At 43.8% G+C, this 24780-nt stretch overlaps 4 protein-coding genes and 1 non-coding gene across 17 annotated transcripts; all 5 read left to right on the top strand.

Annotated features, from left to right (window-relative positions):
• Positions 1-75: 75 nt before the first annotated feature.
• On the top strand, positions 76-148 carry TRNAA-AGC (transfer RNA alanine (anticodon AGC)). The gene has a single exon. It is a non-coding gene; the product is annotated as a tRNA-Ala (tRNA).
• Positions 149-5224: 5076 nt separating this feature from the next.
• On the top strand, positions 5225-9965 carry LOC133931182 (tRNA dimethylallyltransferase 9). Its single transcript, XM_062378012.1, has 2 exons — positions 5225-5386; positions 5814-9965. The coding sequence occupies exon 2, from the start codon at positions 5828-5830 to the stop codon at positions 7169-7171; it is 1344 nt and encodes a 447-aa protein (XP_062233996.1). The 5' UTR covers positions 5225-5386; positions 5814-5827; the 3' UTR covers positions 7172-9965.
• Positions 9715-12862, top strand: LOC133931183 (uncharacterized). Its single transcript, XM_062378013.1, has 3 exons — positions 9715-10240; positions 10954-11090; positions 11538-12862. The coding sequence occupies exons 1-3, from the start codon at positions 10052-10054 to the stop codon at positions 12247-12249; spliced, it is 1038 nt and encodes a 345-aa protein (XP_062233997.1). The 5' UTR covers positions 9715-10051; the 3' UTR covers positions 12250-12862.
• A 4745-nt stretch (positions 12863-17607) lies between these two features.
• Positions 17608-21826, top strand: LOC133931180 (DNA-binding protein RHL1-like). 12 transcript variants are annotated; one of them, XM_062378000.1, is made up of 12 exons: positions 17608-17744; positions 17819-18133; positions 18236-18346; positions 18637-18729; positions 18814-19040; positions 19230-19308; positions 19469-19612; positions 19982-20021; positions 20113-20175; positions 20417-20448; positions 20616-20657; positions 21180-21826. In XM_062378000.1, exons 2-12 carry the CDS (start codon positions 17828-17830, stop codon positions 21222-21224), a joined length of 1182 nt encoding a protein of 393 aa, XP_062233984.1. In that variant the 5' UTR covers positions 17608-17744; positions 17819-17827; the 3' UTR covers positions 21225-21826. The 12 variants fall into 12 exon arrangements, 10 of the variants coding, with proteins under 10 accessions (XP_062233984.1, XP_062233985.1, XP_062233987.1 ...); XM_062378001.1 differs by adding an exon at positions 20911-20985 and having other exon boundaries at positions 17676-18133; XM_062378003.1 differs by adding an exon at positions 20911-20985 and having other exon boundaries at positions 17676-18133; positions 20417-20451; positions 20622-20657.
• Positions 21827-22369: 543 nt separating this feature from the next.
• Positions 22370-24496, top strand: LOC133931181 (uncharacterized). 2 transcript variants are annotated; one of them, XM_062378011.1, is made up of 4 exons: positions 22371-22740; positions 22864-22966; positions 23458-23665; positions 23935-24496. In XM_062378011.1, exons 1-4 carry the CDS (start codon positions 22543-22545, stop codon positions 23996-23998), a joined length of 573 nt encoding a protein of 190 aa, XP_062233995.1. In that variant the 5' UTR covers positions 22371-22542; the 3' UTR covers positions 23999-24496. The 2 variants fall into 2 exon arrangements, with proteins under 2 accessions (XP_062233994.1, XP_062233995.1); XM_062378010.1 differs by having other exon boundaries at positions 22370-22966.
• The last annotated feature ends 284 nt before the right edge of the window (positions 24497-24780 follow it).

Genomic DNA, 24780 nt, shown 5'->3' with positions numbered 1-24780 from the left:
TATCCTGGACCTGGACTTGCCCCTGGTGTCCCTAACTAAGATCAAATGTAACAAAAACAAGATGGACCGACACAAGGGGATGTAGCTCAGATGGTAGAGCGCTCGCTTAGCATGCGAGAGGTACGGGGATCGATACCCCGCATCTCCAATCGAGTCGTCATTTTTCCCTTGCTTCTCTTCCTTTTTTGACCCCAACTTCTCATTTTCTCCCATTGGTATCCTTCTTTTTATTCTTGTGATGAATATATTTAGTTTTCACCTTCCTCTTTGAAGCCTGCCCTGCCCTGTATTTGTTCTCCTATTGCTTTCATGCATTGGAGGGGGGAAAAGCCTCTATGCGTGCATGTTCATTGATCTTCTCTTTCTAATAGCCTGTACTGCTTGCTAGTGCTACTCATTTCTTCTTCTTCTTTTTCCTTTTTTCTCTCCTCCTTTTTTCAGAGAGAAGTTCATGCGCATGCGTCCCTCTGTCTCTTGTTGGTTGGTCGAGCAAGGACTTTAAGAGATTTTTTGTTCTTGTATTTTTAAATAAAAAATGTAAATATATATGTTCGTTTTAAAAAATTGTAAATCTAGACTTATGTCACCTGTTGTAAAGACGTCAGGTCAACATAGCGTACCAGGGTGGACATACGTAGCTACATGTCACTCATTCAATGGTACATGTCGCCCATTGAACGAGCAACATGTAGATGTAATTTTTTTTCAATGCAATTAGGATAGAATTTTAAAAATAAAAATTTTGATATATTTTTAGAATTTATTGTTTTTAAGATATTTGACATCGCAATGCTGACGGAACGGTTGTTGGACTCCTATGTCGTGATACTAATGGAAGAATGAAGTCGGGATAACAAACCATATGTAGGATAGTAATATAGTATTATCTCCGTTTTCAAATAATTGACACTAATACTGTAGCAACTAGTAACTTTGACCAATAATAATTTTTAAAATATTTAAGCAAGTAAAATGAAAATAATATTGTTAGATTTATCATAAAAAATAGTTTAGGTATGTTGTATACTTAGAATGATTTACGTGTATTTGTGAAAAATTGATGGTCAAACATTGATGCTTGAAGTCAATGGTGATAATTATTTGAAAACAGATATAGTATAATAACATGTGCATAATATATAATACATGAAACGTAGTCCGTAAACTAGTCCTTAAATGTATCCCTGCTTGTGAACACTTCCCTTGTGCTCAAAAGGTCGCGGCACCTGCGGTCCCGTGCTCTCACGTGATCTGCTGAGTACGTGAGCGTCGGGCAGGATGACTGTCCGTATAGGCCGGTCTATAACACCTCGAAGACCTCTAGAAGCCCGAGCGCTACTAACCTACCTATGGGACAGTCGAATAAGAAAATTTTAGCAGCACCTCCCTTAAAATCAGAGGTATAACTGACCAAGCATCACATAGAGATAAACAAATATCATCATATTAACAGCAATAAACATCCTAGCAAACGAAGAACAAGTCTCGACCATGGAAAAGTACCACAATGGGTTAACCATACAACAAAAGCGTCTAAAGTACGCTAAAAAGGTATCATAATAGATAAACCAAAAGCTGAAGAAATTTGTGCAAATGACATGCAGCAACCCACCCCACATGCTCGCCATCAACTTAAGGCGCACCTGTAAAGATAGCAAAAGTGAGATTCGAAAATCTCAGTAAGTGAATTACTTTAACAAACTATTTTAGCTATAGTTGACTAAACATTCATCCTTAACAATGATAATGAGCTGAACATGTTAACCATACTTGAACACATAATTAAGCCTGCCAAAATAGCAACAATCACGTACTATCATCCATTGGCCATGATTCACCATAACAATATAATCCAAAATGGTATAAAAGACTTTCTTACAATGTAAGAACGACATCGAAACGATTAAAGTAAAAACATTTATATGAATATATATGTATGCATATACAATGCTCTTTCTCACCTTTACCCCTCTCCAGGTAATGTAAAGGTATGTGACGTACCCCTCCACAGGGTAACGTACGTCACTGTACCGATACAATCACGGTCATAAGATGGTAACATAACTTCTAATACTTGAGATGCATATGAATGACATGTATCATGCATAGCCAAAACAAAATAACTTCCAATATATGCGTAATACTTCAATAATTGCATATTATAGCAAATGAACAACTTCCAAGTGACAAATGTCGCTTACTTCACTTCTTAATTTAAGAATTCAAGTAAATTTTAGAAAGTACATTCAGAAAGTAAATATTAAGATATCATGCATAATTGAATGACATAATTTCAACATAGGTATATAAGTCGTGCTTCACATTCGAGGAATATAAACAACTGCAAGAGACGAGACATATCTCACTTCCTTTACCTCATAATCCAGGGGGAAAATCAATTATTCAGAAAACAGAAAGTAAGTCACATGCGCATATTTAATTTAACAAGTTATCACTAAGTGCGGTAATTAAAAGATGGAGACAACCAAATAAAAAGTTAAAGCGCAGCTATCCGCTACATTCATTTGCCTTTACCGATGACGAAAGCGAGAACTAGTTGCGTCCCAACACAACACCACCTGAACAAATGCATAAATTAGCATCAAAACATCGTAACAACAAAAGCAAAAAGTAGACATGCTCGTACGCCCAAAACCCCGCATAGAAGACGATAACAAAAATGACTGAGCAACATCTACCACTTGACTAGCACGATAATGGGTGGGATCTCACTTTAGATAGGTCAAGGTCCGAAGACCAGAAACAGAAGACTGAGCTAAAGCACATCGGATAATAACACTATTTATCAATTACTCTTAACTCACTCAACCAACTTGAACAAGACCAACTCTATCGGAATGATGTCGACGAGACATACGACCTTCATATTGGTCTTATGATTGAACTCGACACCGATTAAACCTCAATTTCCGAATTAATTCGTTGCACACACTAGATCGACCAACACAATAAATCAATGACATAAAACGATCGATCCCCACTAACCATGGACATCTAAGGACTACGAAGAGATCACCTATGCAGCGAGATCATGAATCAACGGGCAAGAATCCGACGAACTCGAGGGAATTCCCGTTCTTTTTTCTTCTTCCTCTTCTTCCTTCTTCCTCTTCCTTATCCTTCTTCTTCCTCTACTTTCCTTTTCTTTTCTCTTTATTTCCTTTTTCTCTTCTCCTTTCTTTCTTCTTTCTTCTCTTTCCTTTTTTCTTTCTTCTTCTTCTCTCGGTCGGCCCCCAACAACAGGGTGGCCGATAGTGGCTAATGAGCGGGCAGCAAGCAACACAGTGCAGACAAACGACGATGGCACGGTGTGACAGGGCGGTCGACGAGCTACGACTGGTGATGGTCGACTAGGGCAGCAGCCAGGGTTCTAGGATTAGGGATGCTTGAGTGGAGGTGGTTGGATGGGTGGTGTCGAGCTCAACCCGACTTATCCACTTAGGAGATTTTTTTTAGGTATTACATAGTTGCTGGGAGTTGACATCACGTACTCTTCTTGGGTCTGTTGCGTGCCTACGGGAGGAGTGCCACCAAGATGGGAGGACCCGATCTCATCCTGTGTATGACCCAAGTATAGGAAGGTGTCAAAGCCAACTGAGGTGTCTGTGGTACTCTCCCTAATGACTCGTTCTAGTTACTCCATTGACGTTGTGATATCATTGTAATCCACGAACTCTGCAAGTGGATATAGGACACAAAACACACAAGACAGAGAAGACAGAAGACCTAGAGCACATCGGACGAACTCCGGTCGACGACGACGGAAGCACAAAGCTCTAGACTTAGACAAATATTCTTGTAACACAGCAGACCCTCAGAGAGACATTCTCAGAGTATTTATAACATACACACAGGAGTAGGGTGTTACGCTCAGTGTGGCCGGAACCTGTCTAAAAATTCCCTGAGCATTTACTTCCTCCTGCATCCGATCATTCCACCCCACTTGCACCTCATTTACTCCCATTTATTTCACCTACGAAGCGGATTCAGAATCATCCTCTGGTCGAATCTCAAAGGGGTCCCTCCGGATCCCCGCTTGAGGAGTTCACCCTCCGACACAGGGACATCTATCATATTGTCTAGCCGCTCGATGTTAGTACCGGCCTTCACTGAGACTACGTACACAAGGTCCTTTTGAAAAAATGTTACGCACGATGAACATAGTTCTTTGTTAGTAAAATTAAACGCACAACTAATGTTTGCGTTGAAGAAACGTACCGCCAATGATCGAGCTTGGTCCCTGTGCGCCAGGTAAGTGTACTGCATGTGTGCCATGTGAGTTGGTACCTCATGAATACCAAAAGCACATTAAAGGAATGAATTGATCCAACGCTCGTTCAAAACTCATGGTCAGAGTACCGGAAGCTCAGCCGCCTTAACAACGATCAGGTACAAGCGGTGCCTTTTATCCACGCGTGTGTCATGCAACTCCGGGTGCTCGGTTTCTATACCTGCCCATGATCATTACCGTAAAAAACAACACTGAATAACAATAAAACTATCCCCAACAAACCTAAGTCCAACAATTTCAATTATCCCTAAAAAAATCTATGTTCGATAATTACAACTATCTAAAAAACCTACATTCAACAATTACAATTATCCTAAAAAACCTTCGTCAAACAATTACAACCATCCCTAAAAACTAGGTTCAATAGTTACAATTATCCTTAAAAATCTTACATTAAACAATTACAACTATTTAAAAAATTATGTCTAATAGTTATAACTATCGTTAAAAAACCTACGTTAAACAATTACAATTATAAAAAAACTTCGTTTAACAGTGCTCTATATTATTGTAAAAACCTATATAAAAAATATAGGTCTAATATCACTGAATCCTTAGATCATATGTCTAACATATGTCTAAAACTAGATCTAATAGCTAACCTAACTGGTTTGTAAAAAATATTAAGATAAGAATATTTATCTTCAGCAAAGATAGATTTCGGCAATGCTTCGCCGCTTCTCTCTCTTTGCGTGTGTTGAAAGAAACAAATGAGCACAGTAATCTGTAGGAGCTCAATCACACTATTTATACCACAACCTATCATCTATTTAAAGTGTGATATATCAGTGGCACTATAGACTAGTTAACTGGTCAGATAACAAGAGTCGCTTTGAGACACGTTACTTTACAATATTGCAAAACAGACATATTTATTTTTAATTTTTATTTAAAAATATAAAAATAAAAAATATCACTTTAAGACGCCGTGGGCTGCCTTTGCAGTTTGCATTGGGTGGGCGATTGCGATAACTCCGTGGCGAGGAGGCGCCCAGGCGGTAGCGGCGGGGCGGCAACCGGCGGTGGGAGGGCGCCTGGCGGCGGAGAGGCTGGGAGTCGCATGTACAAGCTAAGGTACCAAACATGGTTTTCCTCGCCCACTTGTCCGTGTTAGAGTGAATGACTGACGGAGTGAATGCTTGCTTGTCTCACCGCGGGAGCTCGCCGCCCCCCCCCCCCCCCCCCCCCCGCCACCTGCAGCCCTCGGCTCCACTCCACAATCCCCGTTACTCCCCATAAGCGCCCACTAGCATCCATCACTGCTCACTATGCCTGCTTAGAAGCCAACCAGTCTACATAGTGAGCATCGACACTCGAGTTGCGTGATAGGTGCTTGATGAAATGCCTAGAAAAGGAAGCAGCTCTCTGGGCTGCTCAGGCAGGGCACACCCGCGATCTGCGTTGGCTTATGATATGCTTGCCCGCCATTACGGAAACACCAGAGGCCAGCTGCATTTCATCTCAACCGTGTGGTCTCATGTTCTCCCTTAATCTGTTACAGATCCTCCTCCTATCATGTGCTGGGAAATGAGGCCGCGGTTTGGGACTACGCCGCGTGCCATATGGAGAAGTTGGCCTATCATATGTTCACAGCAGCAGGTGCCCTCATCTTTCCACTCCGTAAGGAAGATCGCCATGACAGCTGCATCTCTGCCACCGCCATCTTCCTCAAAGAAGAGCACGGTCATTGTCATCTCGGGTCCTACCGGTGCTGGGAAGAGCAGGCTTGCGATGGAGGTAGCCAAGAGGCTCGGAGGAGAGATCATCAGTGCCGACTCGGTGCAAGTGTACCGTGGCCTTGATGTTGGTTCCGCCAAACCATCTGCTGCAGAGATGAACATGGTGCCACATCACTTGATCGACATAATGGATGCATCCGATGATTACTCGGCTGGAACGTTCTTTCGCGATGCCCGAAGAGCAACTGAAAATGTTCTTGGCAGAGGCTGCGTTCCCGTTGTTGCAGGAGGTACTGGGCTCTACTTACGGTGGTACATCTATGGTAAGCCAAATGTTCCACAATCATCCATGGACATCACTTCAGCTGTGTGGTCTGAGCTCGCCAACCTTCGGGTGAGTGGGCAGTGGGAAGAAGCAGTCGAGCTGGTGGTCAAGGCTGGTGACCCCAAAGCTCGGGACTTGTCCGTGAACAACTGGGCTCGACTGAGTAGAAGCCTTGAGATTATCAGGTCATCAGGTCGCCCTCCGTCTGCCTTCACCTTACCATACAATACATTTTGTGAACAGCATTATACCGAGCTATCTGATGCCTTGACTGATGGTACCTGTGAAGCCAGGGAACTGGATTATGAATTCCTCTGTATTTTCCTTGCAAGTCCACGCGTTGAACTATACCGATCAATTGATTTGAGGTGTGAAGAAATGCTGGCTGACACAGGGGGTCTACTTTCAGAAGCCTCATGGCTGCTTGATATTGGATTGCATCCGAGTATTAACTCTGCAACTCGTGCCATCGGTTACAAGCAAGCCATGGAGTACTTGCTGCACTGTAGGCAGAATGGAGGCGAAAGCACCCCACAAGAGTTCCTCGAGTTTCTGACCAAGTTTCAGAGAACATCTAGGAACTTTGCAAAGAGACAGATTACCTGGTTTCGCAATGAGAATATTTACCAGTGGGTCGATGCTTCACAACCCTTTGAGGCGGTTGTTCAGTTTATTTGTGATGCATACCATGACTATGGTGCAAGGGTGGTTCCTGAATCACTTGAAATGAAAAGGGAAAGTTGCATGCTCAAAAGCCGTGATCTCAAAACCTATCGCTCAGAGAACAAGGTGTTTCTTGGGGATGATGACTGCTCTCACGTTTTGGATTGGATTAGGAGGACACAGCCGAAATGAGGTCTAGTTCTACTCTCGACATGTTTTTTCCCACCTGGAAATTGTCCTGCTTTTGGGAGTGTTGACCAATCACCACAAGGTTTTTTTTAGGGCAATACGCCAATACCACAGGAATTCAGTTTATAGGTTTCAGTTCTGTTTTTCATCGCAATACAAATTCTGCCTTGTCAAAGTGCCACAATGGAATAAAAAGTCAGTGGTGCTTCTTTGTCATCTCCCTCTTTGGACTTTGTAAGGAGCTCGGATGCCGTTTTCCTGTGGCACACCGGATTTTGTTATTTTTGAGCTGGAAATGAATAGCATGGCTCGTGGAAAATTGAGATGAGATGTGTTGAGGACTTGTCCCTTTTATTTGAACTGAGCTATACTACTATACATACTGAAACTTCTGACTTTGCAATAGTACAATGCAGCGAATTGTTCTGTCTGCCATGCATTTTGTTGTCAACCGTGTAATGAAGCTACTACTTGTCTCCAGTCTGCCGATGTTCTGTGGCTGTCTTTCAATCCTGTATGGTCTACCGGTTAAGCAATCTAACCAGTAAATGTTTGGTCATTTGTTTGTACCGGTTGAAAGAAGAAATGCAAAGCCAACCTGGTTGCCTTTTCAGGTATCTCTCCTTGCACTCTTATTTTTTTGCCTACCAAATACCATTTGCAAATTGCAAAGGAGAAATAAAATTGCTTTCCACTAACTAGATGGAACAAGGTTGGTTCAGCAATCACTTTTAGGACACTGTCGAGCAACCTAACACATGACCAGCAAATGTACCCTTGCTTTTTGGCTTACACTGGACTTGGGATCCCAATCATATAGTGCCACAACCAAATTAGCTGGTGAAGCAACGGCATATACAAGACCTAGACGGAAACGTACTGTGATTCTGAATCTCCTAAGGAACATACACTAAGATGGCAACAAAATGACAGTTATGCCTATGGTACTTCCCTAAGAATTATTTTAGCTTTGTGTTTATAGGGTTGGTGTACGTTTCAGCATAGCAAAATGCATGTCTAACACTAATGGAAGTTACTTTTGAGTTTATACTTAATTTCAGTCGAATACTTCTTTGAATTGGAAGTATAGCTGAATATATTGAGCAGAGTCAAACGGAGAACTGTATGTTGCTTGTGAATAGTAACTTGCGCTACAGTAGTGCTTCAAGCCTTCAAAATATTGGCCTAAATTGCACGCCGGCTGCAAGCTGCTACTAGGTAAACTTATTCAACCCTGAATAGAATATACTCGACACTCTGTAGCATGAATTCAAGTCGGGCTGGTACATAAACTTTGAATGATGGCACGTGCTTTTATGTTGTTTGGCTAATTCTTGAGTTTTGGTTATCAAACATAACTGGCTGCAGTACGTGATTTTTTTAATGCACAATACTACTGCTATCGCTGATGATTAGGCAGGAATCCCATGAATGATTTGGTACTTTGGTAGATCTGCAACAGCACAAGTTTGACAAATGGTGTGGCTGTGAGTGACTGCATCTGCACCTAACTACACAAATGTGCCATTTTCAGTTCTGGTAGAGATAGTGGCAGAGAACCAAAATACAACCCAATATATAAAAGAAATGCTAATTTTCTTGCGGAAGTAGAAGAAATGCTAATGAGAGGGTGAAATTGTATGCATGGGCCATGTCTGAATTCCCCCCAAATTGATGAGGCCTCCCAACGAAAATATAGCCAGTGCCCAGTGGTTTGCAGAAATCTAATGGTCGAAAGGTAACTAGTGTGCTTAATCGCCATGATTTATATGCCATGAAAGAAACCAAAAGAGGGCGATGATGGAGAAATATACTATAGTAAAATAAAGTAGCGTGCTTAATTATTTGGTGTGCCTACCTTGATGGAAAAGGACCATACATCTTTTGGCTTAGAAAAGAATATGGGGATTCTTTGGCAAACAGCAAGCAAAGTACTGGCGAATAATAGTTACTACGCTGCTACTATATCACTTACTAATTAAGGCACTTGAGCCAGAAGCATATATATATTTTGCATGTACATAGTACTGCACTATTGCATGCCTAATTATAGGACATTGCATGATAATCATGAAGAGGCCAGGTAATTAAGAGAAGTTGTATAGGAAGGGATGAACGTTCCAGGAAGCTGCTGATATGTCATGATTAACTGCAAAACGTCATGTTTTTGCCTTGTTATTCTACTATTAGTAACCAGAGAGATGTGTTGTCAGTAAGGGAGATGGCTATGCATGCATGCATGAACAAGTGAGAAGTTTGACTCGACTGACGAGTTGTGAGGAGTCAAAATATTATTTGGTTATGCAGTTCCAGTTGGTCAAAGATGATGGATGCCTTGCCTCGTGGTTAGGCAGCCTACACCACCACTTTTGTTTGTGCCTGTCGACATGAATAAACGCACTTCCAAAAAAAAATCTCCATTGTAGAAGAGTGTGAAAGAAACAGAGTAGAGAAGTGGACTCGCACCACAACCACGTGGCTGTAACTCCATGAACCGCGTAAAGTACAAAATGGAGCAAAATTAAAAGAATCCTGCGCCTCTTAAAATTGAGAAGAGAAGCCTCTCTCTCTGTGATTAGCTTTGCCTTCCATTTTGGACAAGAAAAGGCACGCCTTTTCTCCTCTCCTCCACCGACCGCGACGCCCCGCCCCACCCGCAACCTTCCGCACCCACATTTCGCCGGATTTCTGCAGAAACTTGCGCGATCCGATCCCGGATTCGCTCTCCGCTTGCCGAGATCTGCCAATCGATCCCTCTCGCGCGCGATTTGGTTCTCTTGCCCCGCCGGGGGGGGGGGGGCAAGACACAAGGCTTCCCGGAGTCCCGGACCCCGTCGTCCTTCCTTTGCGTTGCGGGGAGTCTCTACTGGAGTTTTGATCGCCATGGGAATCTCTCACCCTCTCTCCGACGAGTATGACGCCCTCCGCGACGCCGTGCTGTCGCCGGAGAGGACGCCTCCGTCGTCCCCTCCGCCGCCGGCGTCCTGCTGCTCTGTCGACGACCACTACCTGGAGCACGAGGTTTCCAGGATGGACACGCTTGCCGGCATCGCCATCAAGTACGGCGTCGAGGTAATCCACCACCTCTTCTTCTGCCTCCCTCCCTCTCTCTGATGGCCTGGTTGGGGGTGGTGGGTAAAGCTTCTATCTTGGCATGTTGCTCTCCGTGCATCGCAAGTCAAGAGGCACATGGTAGAGGTGATGTTGTGCGGCAAAAGTTTATCCGTTCATCCTCTTTTACTGAATGCTAGCTTCCATTTCTGAAACAAATGTCCATCGCCGAGGTGCGTCAAATATTTGGAAAGAAAAGGGTAATGGTGTTTTGTGTCTTTACCCTTCAGGCAAATGTGTCTCTAAGTCATGGACAGGGAAACACTTCATCTGTCACAACTGATGATTGACAAGATTCAGATTTCACCCATATTTCCTACAATTCATAGCTGTGTAATTCCCCTCTTATGATCCATCAGAATGCATGACCTTTGTACTTTCCGGTTTAGGTCTTCTAGATATCGGACGAACTATGTTCGTCATAGTAATGGGTGATATAATCATGTAATGTGATGCACAATGTTGACCTTTTACATCACAATTCACAAATCGTTGTTTTCCATAGAGTTGGTGAGAACAGTGACATCAATTGTTTGCTTTTTGTAGATTTTTTACAGCTTACTTAAATGGAGTGACATATCTTCCATTCGTAGAAGCCTGATTTTTTTTCTAGATATCTGAACTTATGAGCCTTTGAGTTGCTGAATTAAGATTCTTGTTTTCTTCCTTTGTAGATATCTGATATTAAGAGAGCAAATAGTTTGGTCAGTGACAGCCAGATGTTTGCGCACAAAACATTGCTCATACCTCTACCAGGAAGACCCATGCCGTCCTCTGTGAGGTTGAATGGTTCTGGTCAAAGAATGAAAAGGTACATATTTCCTCAAGTGCCTTCCTTGTGTTTTGGTTTGTCTTGTAAGAATCCGGCAACTTAACTTTTGTTAGTTTTGAATTAGTTGCAGTCTTGCAGAGAGAGCGCAGCCTATTTTTTACTCAGACCTTAGTGTTGTTGACCTTCAACTATCAAATTGTTACCATATAAAACTGACTCTTTTACCGAACCTGCTCAAGATGGTTGTCATACTCATGGTTTATCCGCCATTGCTTATTGCCGCCCCATCATGGCAATTACAACTGTGTTTTGACCATTTTGTCAGTAGATAATACATAGATGCAATAATCCTCTGAAAAAAATACATAAATGCAACAATCCTCTGAAAGAAAATACATAAATGCAACAATCTTTGTTATGACATCTCCATCATATGTTGAAGTGATGCATGTGTACATTCTGAACATATTTATATGCTTTTCGCAGAGCACGGGCTCCAAACCATCAGCAAAACAGAGACATTATTGATACATTAGATTCATCCAAGTCTGGTCAGCAAGGGATGTCACCTGCAATGAGTACCTTGCAGAGATACTATGGCCTACCATCTCAGAAAGGAAATTCCATGGATTGTAGCACTGAAATGCCTGTGTACCGTAAGGACAGCTTCCAAAGTATCGGCAGTGAAACATTGCTCAATTCCTCTACAGCTCCAGGCATGCCCAGTACTGACAAAAGATGGGACTCTGAAGAATCAATAAATGGCTTTTCAGCTCTGAATGGTGCCACTGGGACCAAGAGCAATGGGGCACCCAAACCAAAGCAAGATGGTTCTATGCGCCGGCGGCAGAAACTAGAAGCAGATCGCCCATCTAACATAACCGATACTCTGGATGATTTTCGGGCAGACCCAATTAAGGTCCTCAAGAGTTTGTTGCCTAGGCCAATTTCCAGTATCCGTCTAAACATGGATACAAGCAGCCCAGATTCCAGCCAGAAGAGCAATATTTCATTTCTTAACGGGTTAAAATCTGTGCGGAAGTCACCAAGCGCACCGAACTTTGCAGATGCAGAGAATGGGATCTCGATGTGGTCAAGTTCGAAGTGGACCTTCAACCATGAGTCCTTCACCCGGCCGTTAATTGATGGCCTGCCAAAACCGGTATCAGCTCTCAGGACCAAAACTGCCTTGGACTGAACTTAGTTGGTGTTCCAGGTTTTTCTTGCATGCCCCCTAGTCCCCACACAGCTCCAACATCCACAAGACAGCGTGGTGACTACTGGGTGGTGGAATGAAAGAGGCGGCTTGGTTGAACATATCTGTTGTGCCAATGCTCGTTTTCGGAGTGATGGTTACAGTGCGGATTTTGGAGGATGTTTTGTATCGGAATTGCACGCTAATTCAGCATTTTTCCCTTGCTGTTTATCTGTGGTGTATCTTTTCTTTGCCTGCCCATTTGGTAAAACTGTACAGCACATTACTCAATTTTCAGTGCCATGGAAGCTGTGGCTTTAGTATATGATCTCCCCTTACGTTGAACCTTGTTCTATAGTTGTTAGAACAAAGTTTACAAAATAGTACGAATGCAGTACCCGAGAAGCTACATGTAAGTGTTGATGGAATCAATGCTATGACAAGCAGTGCTACTTTGATAAATTGATACGATTCTCGTTTCAGTTTTTTTTGGGGGGCCTGTTCCACCAGACCTGAAGTGCCATGACATGGAAATTGGTTGCCCCCTTGATTCAGGTTTAGTAGCAAAGCTTGTAGTAGTTGCAATCATGGAGCAAATGTTAAGTATTTTGAGTCATATTATGTTAGACCTGATTATAATAGGTGTTCGTAAAATCTGGAAATCGTAGTTAGCATTCATATGCTGCACGTGTGTGTCATGTGTGAACGGCATTTTAGGGGAGAGAAAAAGAGAAATAATGTTGAGCACAGAATGATTACTCGTGTGCCCAACGAACGATCGATCCAATGCACACGCGGCCACGCTGAACCGACTTGCGCGTATGCATGTACGTGTCTGCACGCCACGTCACAAGCAAAGCAAACTGGCCGTCGCTTTCTTCCCCCACAGCCCTCTGGCCTTTTAATTCTCCATTTTTGCACTTGGATCCCTGAAATAAGTGGAAACAGAATATTTGAGAGATATCATGTATTCATAGACTTGTCATCATTAGGATGTCAATCAAATACGGTGGGTATAGATAGTACTCACATATATTCGTATCTGTTGGTTTTTACCCACCCATAGGTATTCTCACGAATGCCCGCGAGTGAAGAGCTGGCTCCAAACCCGTTACTTGTGGGCGGCATGGCGGCAAGCGGCGAGATAGAACTTTGGGGTGGGCTGAGGCGATATGACGGGGTGATGTGGGGTGGCATTGGCGGGACAGAGTTGGTCGAGGTGGTGCGACACGGGGCGAGGACGGCGAGACGGGGGCGGGCCAAAATATATGATGTAGAATGTTAGAATTTGGAAGTAAGATATTTATATAGTAGGTATATGAGTTTTACGGATATAAGTATGCTTTATCCATATCCGTACTTGTTTACATGTCAGGTCATATTTTCTACTCACGAACATACTCGTAGGTATCATTTTGAAAGTGCATCTAGCCCCTATGTGTGGTTTTGGTAATTAATGACAATACATATGGACTAACAATGTTGTTGAGATTGTTAGTAGGTTGTTCAATAGGTGATGCATGGAGAAGAGACATGCATGAACTCTAGGTGAATGGGAAGATTGAAAGTACATCGAGATGAACGAGCTCTAGGTGATGCTCGGATGTGATGCATGAAGGAGAAATATGCATCTAAATAAAGGAGCTCTTGGTGATGCTCATAAGAAGAAGAAGCTCAATAAGATTAGCAATAAGCTTGAAGGCTAAGTTACTTGTGGAGATCAAGTAACTTAAGGTATAAATGTTGTTATTTATGTTTTATGGACTAACCCATGTGCTTTGTGCTTGAGAGTGAGTTGGGGTTAGGATCCATAAAAAGGCATAAGTTGAATTGAAATCATATATGCCAAGAGTGAAGAACAAGAGTAGACTCCATATATGAAAAAGTGAATTCTTTGAAGATGTCGAATACAAAATGGTTTTATATGGCAAGACGGTGAAGGGCAAGCAAGACTCGGCTGCGATGGACCATCCGTGGTGAAGGGCAAGCAAATGGCTTGGCGCCGAAGGACCAAGGCGGTGGTGAAGAGCGAGTGAAGGCTTTACGCCGATGGACCGTGCGAGGCCATGTGAAGCTATGGATGATTCACATCAATCATATGAAGAATCAAGAAGAGATGGAGTGAAGAATATATGGAAGTTGGCAACCCTCAAGGTTTGAAAGAAAGAAGCGGTACTTGAAAGTTTTTCAAAAGCTCAAAGTGGTTCAAACGAGTTTTATCTTTGAATTTGAGTATAGGTATACCGCACTATTAAGAGGGATGCAATGTGAGCTAATTGTCGTGTCTCAGTGCTCAAGAGTTCCCAACCAAACCCAAAGTGAGAGTTTGTTGTTAAGAGTCCGGAGCGGAAAGTGCGGAAGTGTCCAAAATGGGTTTTGGAGTGTTCCTAATTTGATCCTATGTGTTTTAGGTCATGAATTCAGTTGGGATGTGTAGCCCTCTGAATAAGCTTTCCATAGAGTCCAAAATCGTCGAAATCGGACTCCGGGATCAAAAGTTATCGCCGTTTTTCGGAGGTCAGCTGTGCTATACTCGGAGACTCCGGTGAAGACCGGATTCTCCGGTACCTGGAAAGGCCGGAGACTCCGGTGTAGTCCGGATACTCCGGTGAAGTCCGGATACTCCGGTACCTGGAGTGGCCGGAGACTCCGGGAAGTCTCCGGGGGTGTTTTCTGGGTTAAGTGTCTACCGGAGACTCCGGTGTAGGCCGGATACTCCGGTAAAAGTCCAGAAAAGAGCGTAACGGCTAGTTCTGACACATTCTGTGACCGTTCTGACGCCGTATTTGAATTTAGGGCCGGATACTCCGGTGTTCACCGGATACTCCGGCCAGTTCTGTCAAAAACAGTAACGGCTAGTTGTTTGGAGTGGGCTATTTATACCCCACTCACCCCATCCTTTGGGGCTGCTGGAAGGGCACGAAAAGAACACATTTTTAGAGCCAAAAGAACCTCTCCCACTCTATTCTAGTGTGTGATTTGAGAAGAAAAGTGAGTTGGGTTGAGAGATTGGAAGATTGAGTGCAAGTGAGCTAAATCCATTCTTGAGCACTTGAGTTCTTGACAAGAAGTTCTCGAAGCGTTTGTTACTCTTGGAGGTGAAGCCTCCTAGCCGGCTAGGTGTTGCCCGGTGAGCTCCCGCGCGTGTGGTGAGCCGCGGGAAAGTTTGTGAAGGTCGATCTCGCCTCCGAAAGGGAAGAGATAAAGCTAGTGGATCGAGGAAAGCGGTTGAAAGAGACCCGGCTCGTTGGAGCTTCCTCAACGGAGACGTAGGATTCACGGTGGTGAATCCGAACTTCGGGAAACAAATCTTTGTGTCTCCTCTATTGTTTCCTTACTTTTATGTTCTTGCTCAAATCTTTGTGCATATTGCTCGATCTACTTGTTTGTGTGTATTTGAGTGTAGGTTCTTCGTGAATCTACTTGGAATCATCTCCGGGAACACACGACATCACTTGGTTTGAGCTAGAACTCTCCACTCATTAATTTTATTCAGTTTCGGGCTCTGTTCTGTACAGAAACCGGAGAATCCGGACTTTACCGGAGTTTCCGGACCTGTACACACCGGAGTATCCGGACTACACCGGAGACTCCGGGGTGAACAGTAATTCCAGGCATATGAACAGTATTTTCAGCCTTTTTCAATTTATGTTTTATTGCATATCTCTTGCTAGAATTGAGTAATTTTTGTCACCTTAGGATTGTAATTTCCACACTTATTTAGGGTGATTGTGCACTAGTTGAGCCTAGCATATTTAGGTTTTTCTCTTGTGAAAAACTCGTTAGTTTATATTCCGCTGCAAGTTTAGGCCAACGGTAGAAATGGTTGAATTTTTGTAAAAACGCCTATTCACCCCCCTCTAGGCGACATCATTGTCCTTTCACATTTGCTATCCATATCCTATCCTATCGGATATTTAACCGCGGGTAAACGGATAATCGGAATAAATTGACATCCCTGATCATCGCAAATACAACAATCACCTAGCGAAACATAAATAAAATATTGATTAATAAACCCACAACTAGCTCAAAAAACACATCCACATCAATATATCTTGTTTCTAAAATATAGACTTCTAAAAGTAGTAGTAGTATTTAAACATGTAACGGTTTTTTTTTAATAAAAAAAGTGCAGACAGGAGTCCGTGTCTGTGTCCAAAATAACATTTGACTTGCCGCAAATTAAAGCTAGTATTTCATAATGTTAATACTAGTATCTTTCATGTCTGTACGTATAAGATGCTGACCTAAAGCCAAAAGAAGATACTACATACCTATGTGCAGTATACAAGCAGATGGACAGTTTAGTAATCAAAACCACTTTGAACTAACTTACAAACTGCCTTAATTTTGGCAAATTAGAACACATACATGCCTGGAAGCAAGCACAGGTCAGACACAAATTAAACCAAGCCGGAAACCTCTTTCCAATTGGCTTGAAATGAAAAACACCGGAAAGGCAAGGTGGCAACCCGAAAATGGCGTCAACGAAGGAAGGGTCTCCGTCTCCGCAAGTTTCCTGGCTCCTTCCCCAACTCGGTTTCGTGCTCCTCCTCCTCCTCCTCCTCCGCGTCTTCTTCTTCATTCTTCTATATAAAGGCAACACATTTCCTCACCGCAAGATTCAGAGCACAGCAATTCCCACAAGGCATTCAGAGCAGAGCAGAATTCAATTCATCAGAAGCAACACCCAAAGAAGCTAAGCCGCCTCAAACAGTCACTCAATTCAGCACGCCAACCCAAAAAGAGTCACCCAGCCATGGCCGCCGCTAGGATAGCCTGCACCGCCATCCACTTCGCCTTCGCGGACGAGCCCGCCCCGCCGGAGACGCTCCACGTGGTGCGCAGGCAGCGCCAGCTCCGGCGCCTCGACCCCATCGCCGAGGAGACCGACGACCTGGACGCAGACGTCACCCGCTTCGGCCGGACCACCTGCGTCTCCTCCTCCTCTGCTTTCGCGCCCGGACCAGCCGGTGGATATAAATTATCATAGAAAAGAAAAACTTTCGTAAAATAGAGCATCGTGGCCCTTGAGATCGCTTCGTCTTGCAAATTAATTAACCTTCAGTTCATGCCTACTAGCTTAGTATTGGATCGATTAGCAGCTCATTCATTTCTTGTACTGTTCACTCTTATTTGCTGTGGCTGCGGAGGAGATCAAAAGGAGCTTAATTTTGCGTTTGCATTCATCGGCTTGTTAATGACCTGATTTGTGTACATCTGCAAAGCTGTAACAGTTGCCCGTGTAATGTGTATGTATGCAATCAAGTCACAACTTCATTGTTACTTTCCGCTATATATGTTTCACTGCCTATGCCATATGATGATCTGCATCTCAATCACTCCGGCCTCAGCTAATTCCTGTTGAGTCCGTTTCTTCTTCCCTGAAATCCGTTTTGCCCTGATCGAAGGCGGTTTCAGAGAAACCCGCTTCGGGCAAGGCGTCTTCGTCTCTCTCGCTTGAGGCCCCAGGCCCCCAGCTCGAGCTCGCCCAGGTCAGGTCTTCCTCCTTCTCGGAACGGAATCCCCAACTCAAAATACTCGCTCTAACCCGGCCCAGAAACCCTAGGACGGGAGCATGGTCAAGAAGCCCACCGCACCTGCCGACGCCGAGGCCGGCGAGCGCCGCCGTCTCCGCTCGCTCGCCTTCTCCAATGGACTGCTCCAGCGCGGCGAGCCGGCGGCTCCGCGGTCGGCGCTCGCGCCGTCGGGCGCCGCGGCGAGGCTGCAGGGCCGCGACATCGTGCGGCGCGGCGGCCAGCGCAAGAGCCGCTTCCTCTTCTCCTTCCCCGGCCTCCTCGCGCCTGCCGCCTCAGCCGGCCGCGTCGGGGAGCTGGCCGATCTCGGGACCAAGAACCCAGTGCTGTACCTCGAGTTCCCTCAGGTAGGGAGATAGTTCAGTTCTGAGGCTGCGATTTGCCACCGGGAAATGTAATAAAGATGGGGTTTTTCGCTGGGGTGTGGTGCGGATTTGTGGTGGTTGCAGGGAAGGATGAAGCTGTTCGGGACGCACGTTTACCCCAAGAACAAGTACCTGACGCTGCAGATGACAAGGTCGGCCAAGGGCGTCGTCTGTGAGGACGTCTTCGAGAGCCTGGTGAGTGTGTGAGTATTAGCTCTCAATTATACGGATCGGTCAGGTAGAATTGTTGTTTGCAGTTGTGCAAAGCTCACATTTTTACCCTGCGTTGCTTCGTAAGAAACCCCCCCCCCCCCCCCCCCACATTTCTACTGATTACATGTGCATGCATGTTTGTCTAACACTGCAATTACACCCTCAAATTTTGTACGCCACTGAATTCATCGGGTATGCATTTGCTACTTATCATTCATGTTCAGATATGGCAAAATGTGCAGAGTAGTGATTCTGACATTGTCTCTTGGCAGATTGTATTTTCTGAAGCCTGGTGGGTTGGGACAAAAGAAGAAAACCCAGAAGAACTAAAACTTGAGTTTCCAAAAGAATTCCATAATGTTTCTGTTCGTTCCATCCACATTCATTTCTTATATTTCCTGTTCTCTGTGTGCGGGTATCATATTTGCTTCTTCATTTTGAACTGATAGGAGGGCGCAGCAGCAGATTGTGATTTTAGAGGTGGAGCAGGTGCTGCCATTGATGAAGCAACTGTCAACAAACCTGGAAAGGAAAATGAAGAACCCCATTCCCCGAAATTTGAATCTGATGCTGATGTTTCTGAAGATTCAGATCATAAGGATGAGAATGGCACGCAGACTACGAGTGAAACACCTTCAGTCAGACAATCTGCTAGGACTGCTGGGAAAGCCTTGAAGTAAGACCCTTTCATTCTTTTTGGTTGGTTTGTTGGGTGCCCAAATTATGTACAAATTCTATTTTGCTTGATGACTGAAAAATTACCTGATAGTTGTATCTATAGGCCCCAGCTGCTAACAGCTTTGAAAGTTAATATGTTCATCGCTTCCAAAGGTACTTGAAAAATCCTCATCGTTCTTTTGTATAGGTACACAGAGTTATCTTCTGGAGGAGACTCATCCGACAGTGACAATGAGATTGAGGTACCTGAGGATTTGGATGAGAAGGTAGCTGCTATAAATTTGCTTCTTGTAGATTCAAATTTATGAATATTAATGACTATCAAGTAATTAGCTGCCTTTGATCCTTCTTTGCCAATTTTACTAATATTGTCTTTCTATTTTGGCACAAATATGTAGCTTATTTTGCTTTCTACATGTGATGCAGATGACGAGTCCAGGAGTTAAGAATGAAAGCCAAAGCGAAGACATCAAACCTGCAGATTCCACAGCAAGGTCTCTCTCTAGCAAGAAGGAACCACTTGCCCAGGCTACTTTGTCTAGCATGTTTAAAAAGGCAGAAGAGAAAAAGGTGATGGTGCAAAACCACCTTGATAGGGAGTCATTTGAAAGTTTTTCATTAATATGCCATGTGCCCCCCCCCCCTTCAGACCATCTACTATGTGACTATTTTTTACCGTACATGTCATGTAAATAACTTTATATCTATTAGATCTAGGTAGCCACAAAAATATGAAGATGCATCTATCTAGATGTATGCATGCTTTCCCCTCTATCACTAGCAGACCGCTATGTCCTTAACATTAACCTGACCCTCGATGTTGCATTGAAGAAACAGCACAGTATATGATTTCTTCTTCTTTTTTTGTGTTACACATTACCTGTTTACACTTGACATCAACAAATTTAACTTAGCATCACAGATGAACTTCTGTTTCAGAGGTCTACAAGAAGTCCGAAAGGATCTCCTGCCACAAAAGGTTCTTTATTATCACCTTCTGTGTTCCTCACCAATCATTGTATCACTAAAATAACCTTTTGATTAAATTTGAAATGTCGATTTTTCTGTAGGTCCTGCTGCTAAAAAGCAGAGAGCAGGTCCAAAGGAAAAACAGCCAGCAGGGAATAATAAAGGTAATTAAACTGTTGTCACATGCGCCTTATATTAGCAGCAGCCATCTACGCACTTCAGTGTGATAGCATTTGGTCTAAGCTTCCAAAAACCTTTCTCAGTGAATTAGTCTCTTAGCCTGGAACAAGCCAACAACTCTAGGAGGATTCTTCGTGAAGCTTTCAGCTTCGTTCATATAGAGGATGCTGACCCTTGTACTAGTATTCTTTTATGGGACTGACTCTTGTGTTTACATGAATGCAGCAACCGGAATGCGGAAAAAGCAAAAAACAAAGGTACTATTTTGTGTAATTTTAATGTTGATCCCCTTTAGTAGCTGAATGACCAAACAGAAATGGGCACTTGAGCGGGGATTTCGATTTAAATGTTGTTCATTGTTTGGTTACTTAAATGCCTATTCGCGAAGTTGAGATCCTTTGGCCTTTTTCATTTTCTGTTACAGGTAGAAGAAGATGAGATTGAAGAGCTCTCAAGTTCATCTCAGGTGAATTATTTTGCTTACTTCACATGGCATATGTATTACTATATCTGTTCCCGTTGCAGATTTCGCTTGTGCTTTTCAAGTACAGAAGATTTCTGTGGTACTTTGTGAAATTGCCCCCGTTAATCTTTTGTTTAAAGTAAATGTGCTACCCTGGCCCATTGCACCATTTTTGTTATTTTGAATTTGATTGGGTTCGCATGTGTCTCTTTTTAAACGTGCAATTATGACACATTTGCTTTTTAAACCATGCTAGCCGGCTACTTGGCTCTGGTGCATGATTTGTCAAGTACAGTGTTGAAAGCAGACTAAAATGGATAAGGTGAATTAGGTATAAGTGAAAGTTTCATCCCTTTGTTCTGCCGATTTAAAGTTGGCATGCTGTCTACTCCTTGTATTTGTGCTGTTGAACCTAGGATTGTAAAGGCCGCTGATGGTTAAGTGTCCTTGAATGGTCCATTTTTATGCATTGTCCTGTTGTTATAAGGGTAATCATACTTACCGGGACAAACCTGATCATTGCAGGATAACGCTGTGGATGATGATGGCGACGAGGACTGGGCTGAGTAACGCGCTTGTATATGGGCATTACATGAGTTAGTAGTCCATCAAGAACGTGAAGAATGTGGAAATGATGCAGAGTTGAAAGGAGGGAGGGATCGATTGGGGGCACAAAATCTGCATTCCTTGGATGGTATCGTGATGTGGTTGCCCTTAGCTGACGACTGATGTAAAAAGTACATAACAGCAATTCAGATTGTGAACTGGACGAATTAGTCAGCATATGATAGCAATGTTTCTGACTTGTTTGTAGTAGGAACACTGCATTATTTGATTGTTTGTGCCTGTCTATATGCAATGGACATAAGCTCTGCCGCACTGGAGAGTCTGTCCCGATGGTCCGGACTGGAGGTCGACGAGAAAGAGATGAATGAGGCAATTGTGTTTTGTGTGAATGAGCTGATCCCTTTTTCTTTCCTACTTTTCTCCCGTTAAAAAATGCATTGGCTGATCACTGAAAGGAAGAAACAATGCCATTTGTCAGTGCAAAAAGGATGCGCCTTCAAACTGAACATGACATAATTGAACATTTGCATTTGTAAACTGAACATCTGCACCGAGCCGTACATATATTCTTGAATGAATGGAATCCTTTCTTTTTCTTTTGGTTATTCAAAGGAGCAGAAGAGGTCTGATGCGATGAAGAAGAATTGGATTCGGCACTCATATCTGTTGTGATGAAGACGACGAGGAGGGAATATCCGGAGGGATCGAGGCGGAGGAGGAGAGGAAACTGACCGCTGGGCCCCGCAGTTTCCCTTTTCTATTTGAGTCGCAGCGGTTCGGATCGCGTCATCTGGCAGGAGGAGGCAAGGCTTCAGATTCGAGATTTACGTTGCATGTAGAGTTTGTATAACGAAATAAAGTAGTTTAAATATTTATTTTTTAAAATAAGATCATCTGCTGTGTTCTATTCGTCCTTGGTGATCAATCATCGTTATTTACCGTTTCCATTGTCAGTTGACTTTAGAAGCACAATTGTACAAACGTTGAGGAGAGTAAACAAAAGAAATTGTCTCTTTATCTTGCAGTGTTGTTTGTTGTTACTACAAAATCGATAGGATTTAACAATCTGCTATTTGTTGAATTCTCTTTGTCCAGCAGAAATTTTATAAGATCCGCTTTCCTCATACGACACGTATTTGTTGCTCTCTTGGTGTTTTTGGTCTTATAAAATTTGCAACCGTGTTTCTGGGTCCGTCAAAGGCTGGAAGCATCTGCCACCGTCGCATAGGAATCGTGCGGTCTTGATCTAATCGGCCCCCCATCCCACAGGGAAGAAACGAACCCTTGGCCGTCGTCACCCCCGCCCTCCTCTCCTCTCCCCATGGCGCCACCGTGCGCAACAGCCGCCGCTGCCGAAAATCCGTTGACTTCTCCTCCTTCTCCTGCTGCCGCCGGAAACCCATCAATCTCTCCTTCCTCACCTGCTCCTGCCGCTTCCGCCGTGGGGTCAGAGCCAGAGACCAGCCAGCAGCAAGATGCAGACGCACGGTGGCTCGAAACCCTCTCCGAGACCGAGCTCGTAAGGCCACTCCCTCCCTCTCCCTCTCCCAATCCCTTCTTTTCTTTCTTTCATTCTGTGTGTGCTTTCCGATTCCAATCCACAGGGTTTCCTTCCATCTCTCCCTTCTCTGTTTCGGTGCAGGATTTGCTGATCAGCCTCAAGGAGCTGGCCGTCACGCGGGCCACCAACGCCGGCCATCCTAAGCTCGCCGACAGATTCCATCTCCGCACGCTGCGTGCTCTAGGTATTTCCTAATCTCCGCCGCAATCCCAATCCCAATACGTCTAATGTCCCTACTAGGGGTAATGTGCTTACACTTGAGTATTAGCAGTACATCGATGAGTAACCTTGATGATTCCTCTTGCTAAGGTAAGATAAGCAATATACCCACTAAAACATTGTAGATGCTCTTAACATGGTTGAGTGAAACAACAAATCATGGTAAGTAGTCTTATCTTACCTTTCTTCATACCATGTCTCTTCGGACCCATGGCTTAGTCGTATCAAAATCCTGAATCCGCAAAACAGAGTGTGCCTATCACATGCTAAGTGGTAGCCTGCCTAATTCCCAAGCTGATGGCTGCCTAGGCAGTCTGTCAAGTGATAGGAATAAGATAGCGATTCATGTCTTTGGGCCCAACCATTTGGGTACCGATACGAAGAATCTAGTGTTTTGCTCTGTCTAAATGAATGAATGCTTAACATTTGTGGCTGAGACCTGCTTATGCTTCCCAGGGATTGTTTTGCTGGAAAATTTCAAGGGGCGACTACAAGAGAGTACCTCAGTTAATACAAACATGTTTGAGAGACTTGCCCTACTTAGTGATCCCGATGTGGATGTTTCCGCCCACAGGAGTAATTTTGAGCCTCAAGTTGTCAGGCCCAGCGAAAATCAGCCAGTGGCGAATGGTGTCAACAGAAAACGGAAGCAGATGCAAGATGAGTAAGTTTTGTTAGCTAATTTCTATTTAGTAGTCGAAGATCGTACCTTAATTCTCAAAGCATAGAGTGCTCCCTTGTGTTCAGTTGTAGATATACATGTTACTGAATTTTAATGTTAACTCTGTTTGTCCCCGGCAATTTAGCTACTGTTAGCAAAGGATGATACATAACTTGATCTTGTGATGATAGTTGTTGTAACTTTTCCCCTAGAAAGTTTGTACCTTTCTTGAGGTTGTTTGTGATGCGAATATGGTGTATTTCCACAAGCAGGCCGCATGAAGAGGGTACCCTAAGTCCGAAGAAAAGAAGAATGGACGAGGCAAGAGAGGAGTGATCTAGTGCTGTCCCTGATAAGGTACAAGGAAAGACCACTGAGGCTGGTGCTGGTGCCGGTACCAATAAAATCTTTCGGAAGTCTCCCTCTGCCTACCTGGGTACCCAGTTTCACTGGCTCTGAACAAGTAACGTCATTTATGTTCTTTCTCGAGGGCTGGAGGTGGTCATTCCCATTCCCATTCTATTGTTGGGTTTTGGAGACTGGCCAATTGCCCATCGGAGGGAGCCTTTGGAGATTGCCATGCTCAACTGAAGGTGGTGAAGCCATGGCCTCTGAGATGACGCAACAACTGCAAACGTATGGCCATGTGCAGAAAATGGCATTGGTGATGCGATGATACTACCTAATGTTGGGCAACTCAGCATACCTGCTGTAATTCTACCGCTCATGATTGACGAGAGTGAGTTTGACGAATTGACATGTTTACAGAGTTGGTTATTGTGATCTGAATTGTATTGCGGATTGCTGAGATTAGTTAATGACAATCTTCACCCAGTCCTTTTTCCTTTTCCCACATTTTTTCTTGGATGCCGTACTTGACAAGTACTTACTATTTAAGGGATGGTAAGGTCTAGTAGTAGATATGGAAACTGAATCAAGTGTTCCTAAACATCTACATCCATACATGTATCTGAGACATGCTTCATCTGAGCAGCAGTTGTGTAGCTGTTGCTGTCTCATCGTCATCGTGTGGAGAGGAATAGACGCCTCAAAACTACACACCGAGCGAACCTGGCTTAGTTTCTCAAGCGCAGATAATTGGAGTGGCAAATCCTCCC

This window comes from Phragmites australis, chromosome 10 (assembly GCF_958298935.1).
Source record: "Phragmites australis chromosome 10, lpPhrAust1.1, whole genome shotgun sequence".
Classification (NCBI taxonomy): Eukaryota; Viridiplantae; Streptophyta; class Magnoliopsida; order Poales; family Poaceae; genus Phragmites; species Phragmites australis.
This window is presented reverse-complemented; position numbering and strand designations above follow the sequence as displayed.

Coding starts and splice junctions, on each gene's coding strand:
- LOC133931181 (XM_062378010.1), top strand. CDS start 22,543: ATGGCGCCACCGTGCGCAACAGCCGCCGCTGCCGAAAATCCGTTGACT. Junction 22,967..23,457: donor CCGCACGCTGCGTGCTCTAG/GTATTTCCTAAT, acceptor TATGCTTCCCAG/GGATTGTTTTGCTGGAAAAT. Junction 23,666..23,934: donor CGGAAGCAGATGCAAGATGA/GTAAGTTTTGTT, acceptor TTCCACAAGCAG/GCCGCATGAAGAGGGTACCC.
- LOC133931182 (XM_062378012.1), top strand. CDS start 5,828: ATGTGCTGGGAAATGAGGCCGCGGTTTGGGACTACGCCGCGTGCCATA.
- LOC133931183 (XM_062378013.1), top strand. CDS start 10,052: ATGGGAATCTCTCACCCTCTCTCCGACGAGTATGACGCCCTCCGCGAC. Junction 10,241..10,953: donor CCATCAAGTACGGCGTCGAG/GTAATCCACCAC, acceptor CTTCCTTTGTAG/ATATCTGATATTAAGAGAGC. Junction 11,091..11,537: donor TCTGGTCAAAGAATGAAAAG/GTACATATTTCC, acceptor TGCTTTTCGCAG/AGCACGGGCTCCAAACCATC.
- LOC133931180 (XM_062378000.1), top strand. CDS start 17,828: ATGGTCAAGAAGCCCACCGCACCTGCCGACGCCGAGGCCGGCGAGCGC. Junction 20,022..20,112: donor AGGATCTCCTGCCACAAAAG/GTTCTTTATTAT, acceptor ATTTTTCTGTAG/GTCCTGCTGCTAAAAAGCAG. Junction 20,176..20,416: donor GCCAGCAGGGAATAATAAAG/GTAATTAAACTG, acceptor ACATGAATGCAG/CAACCGGAATGCGGAAAAAG.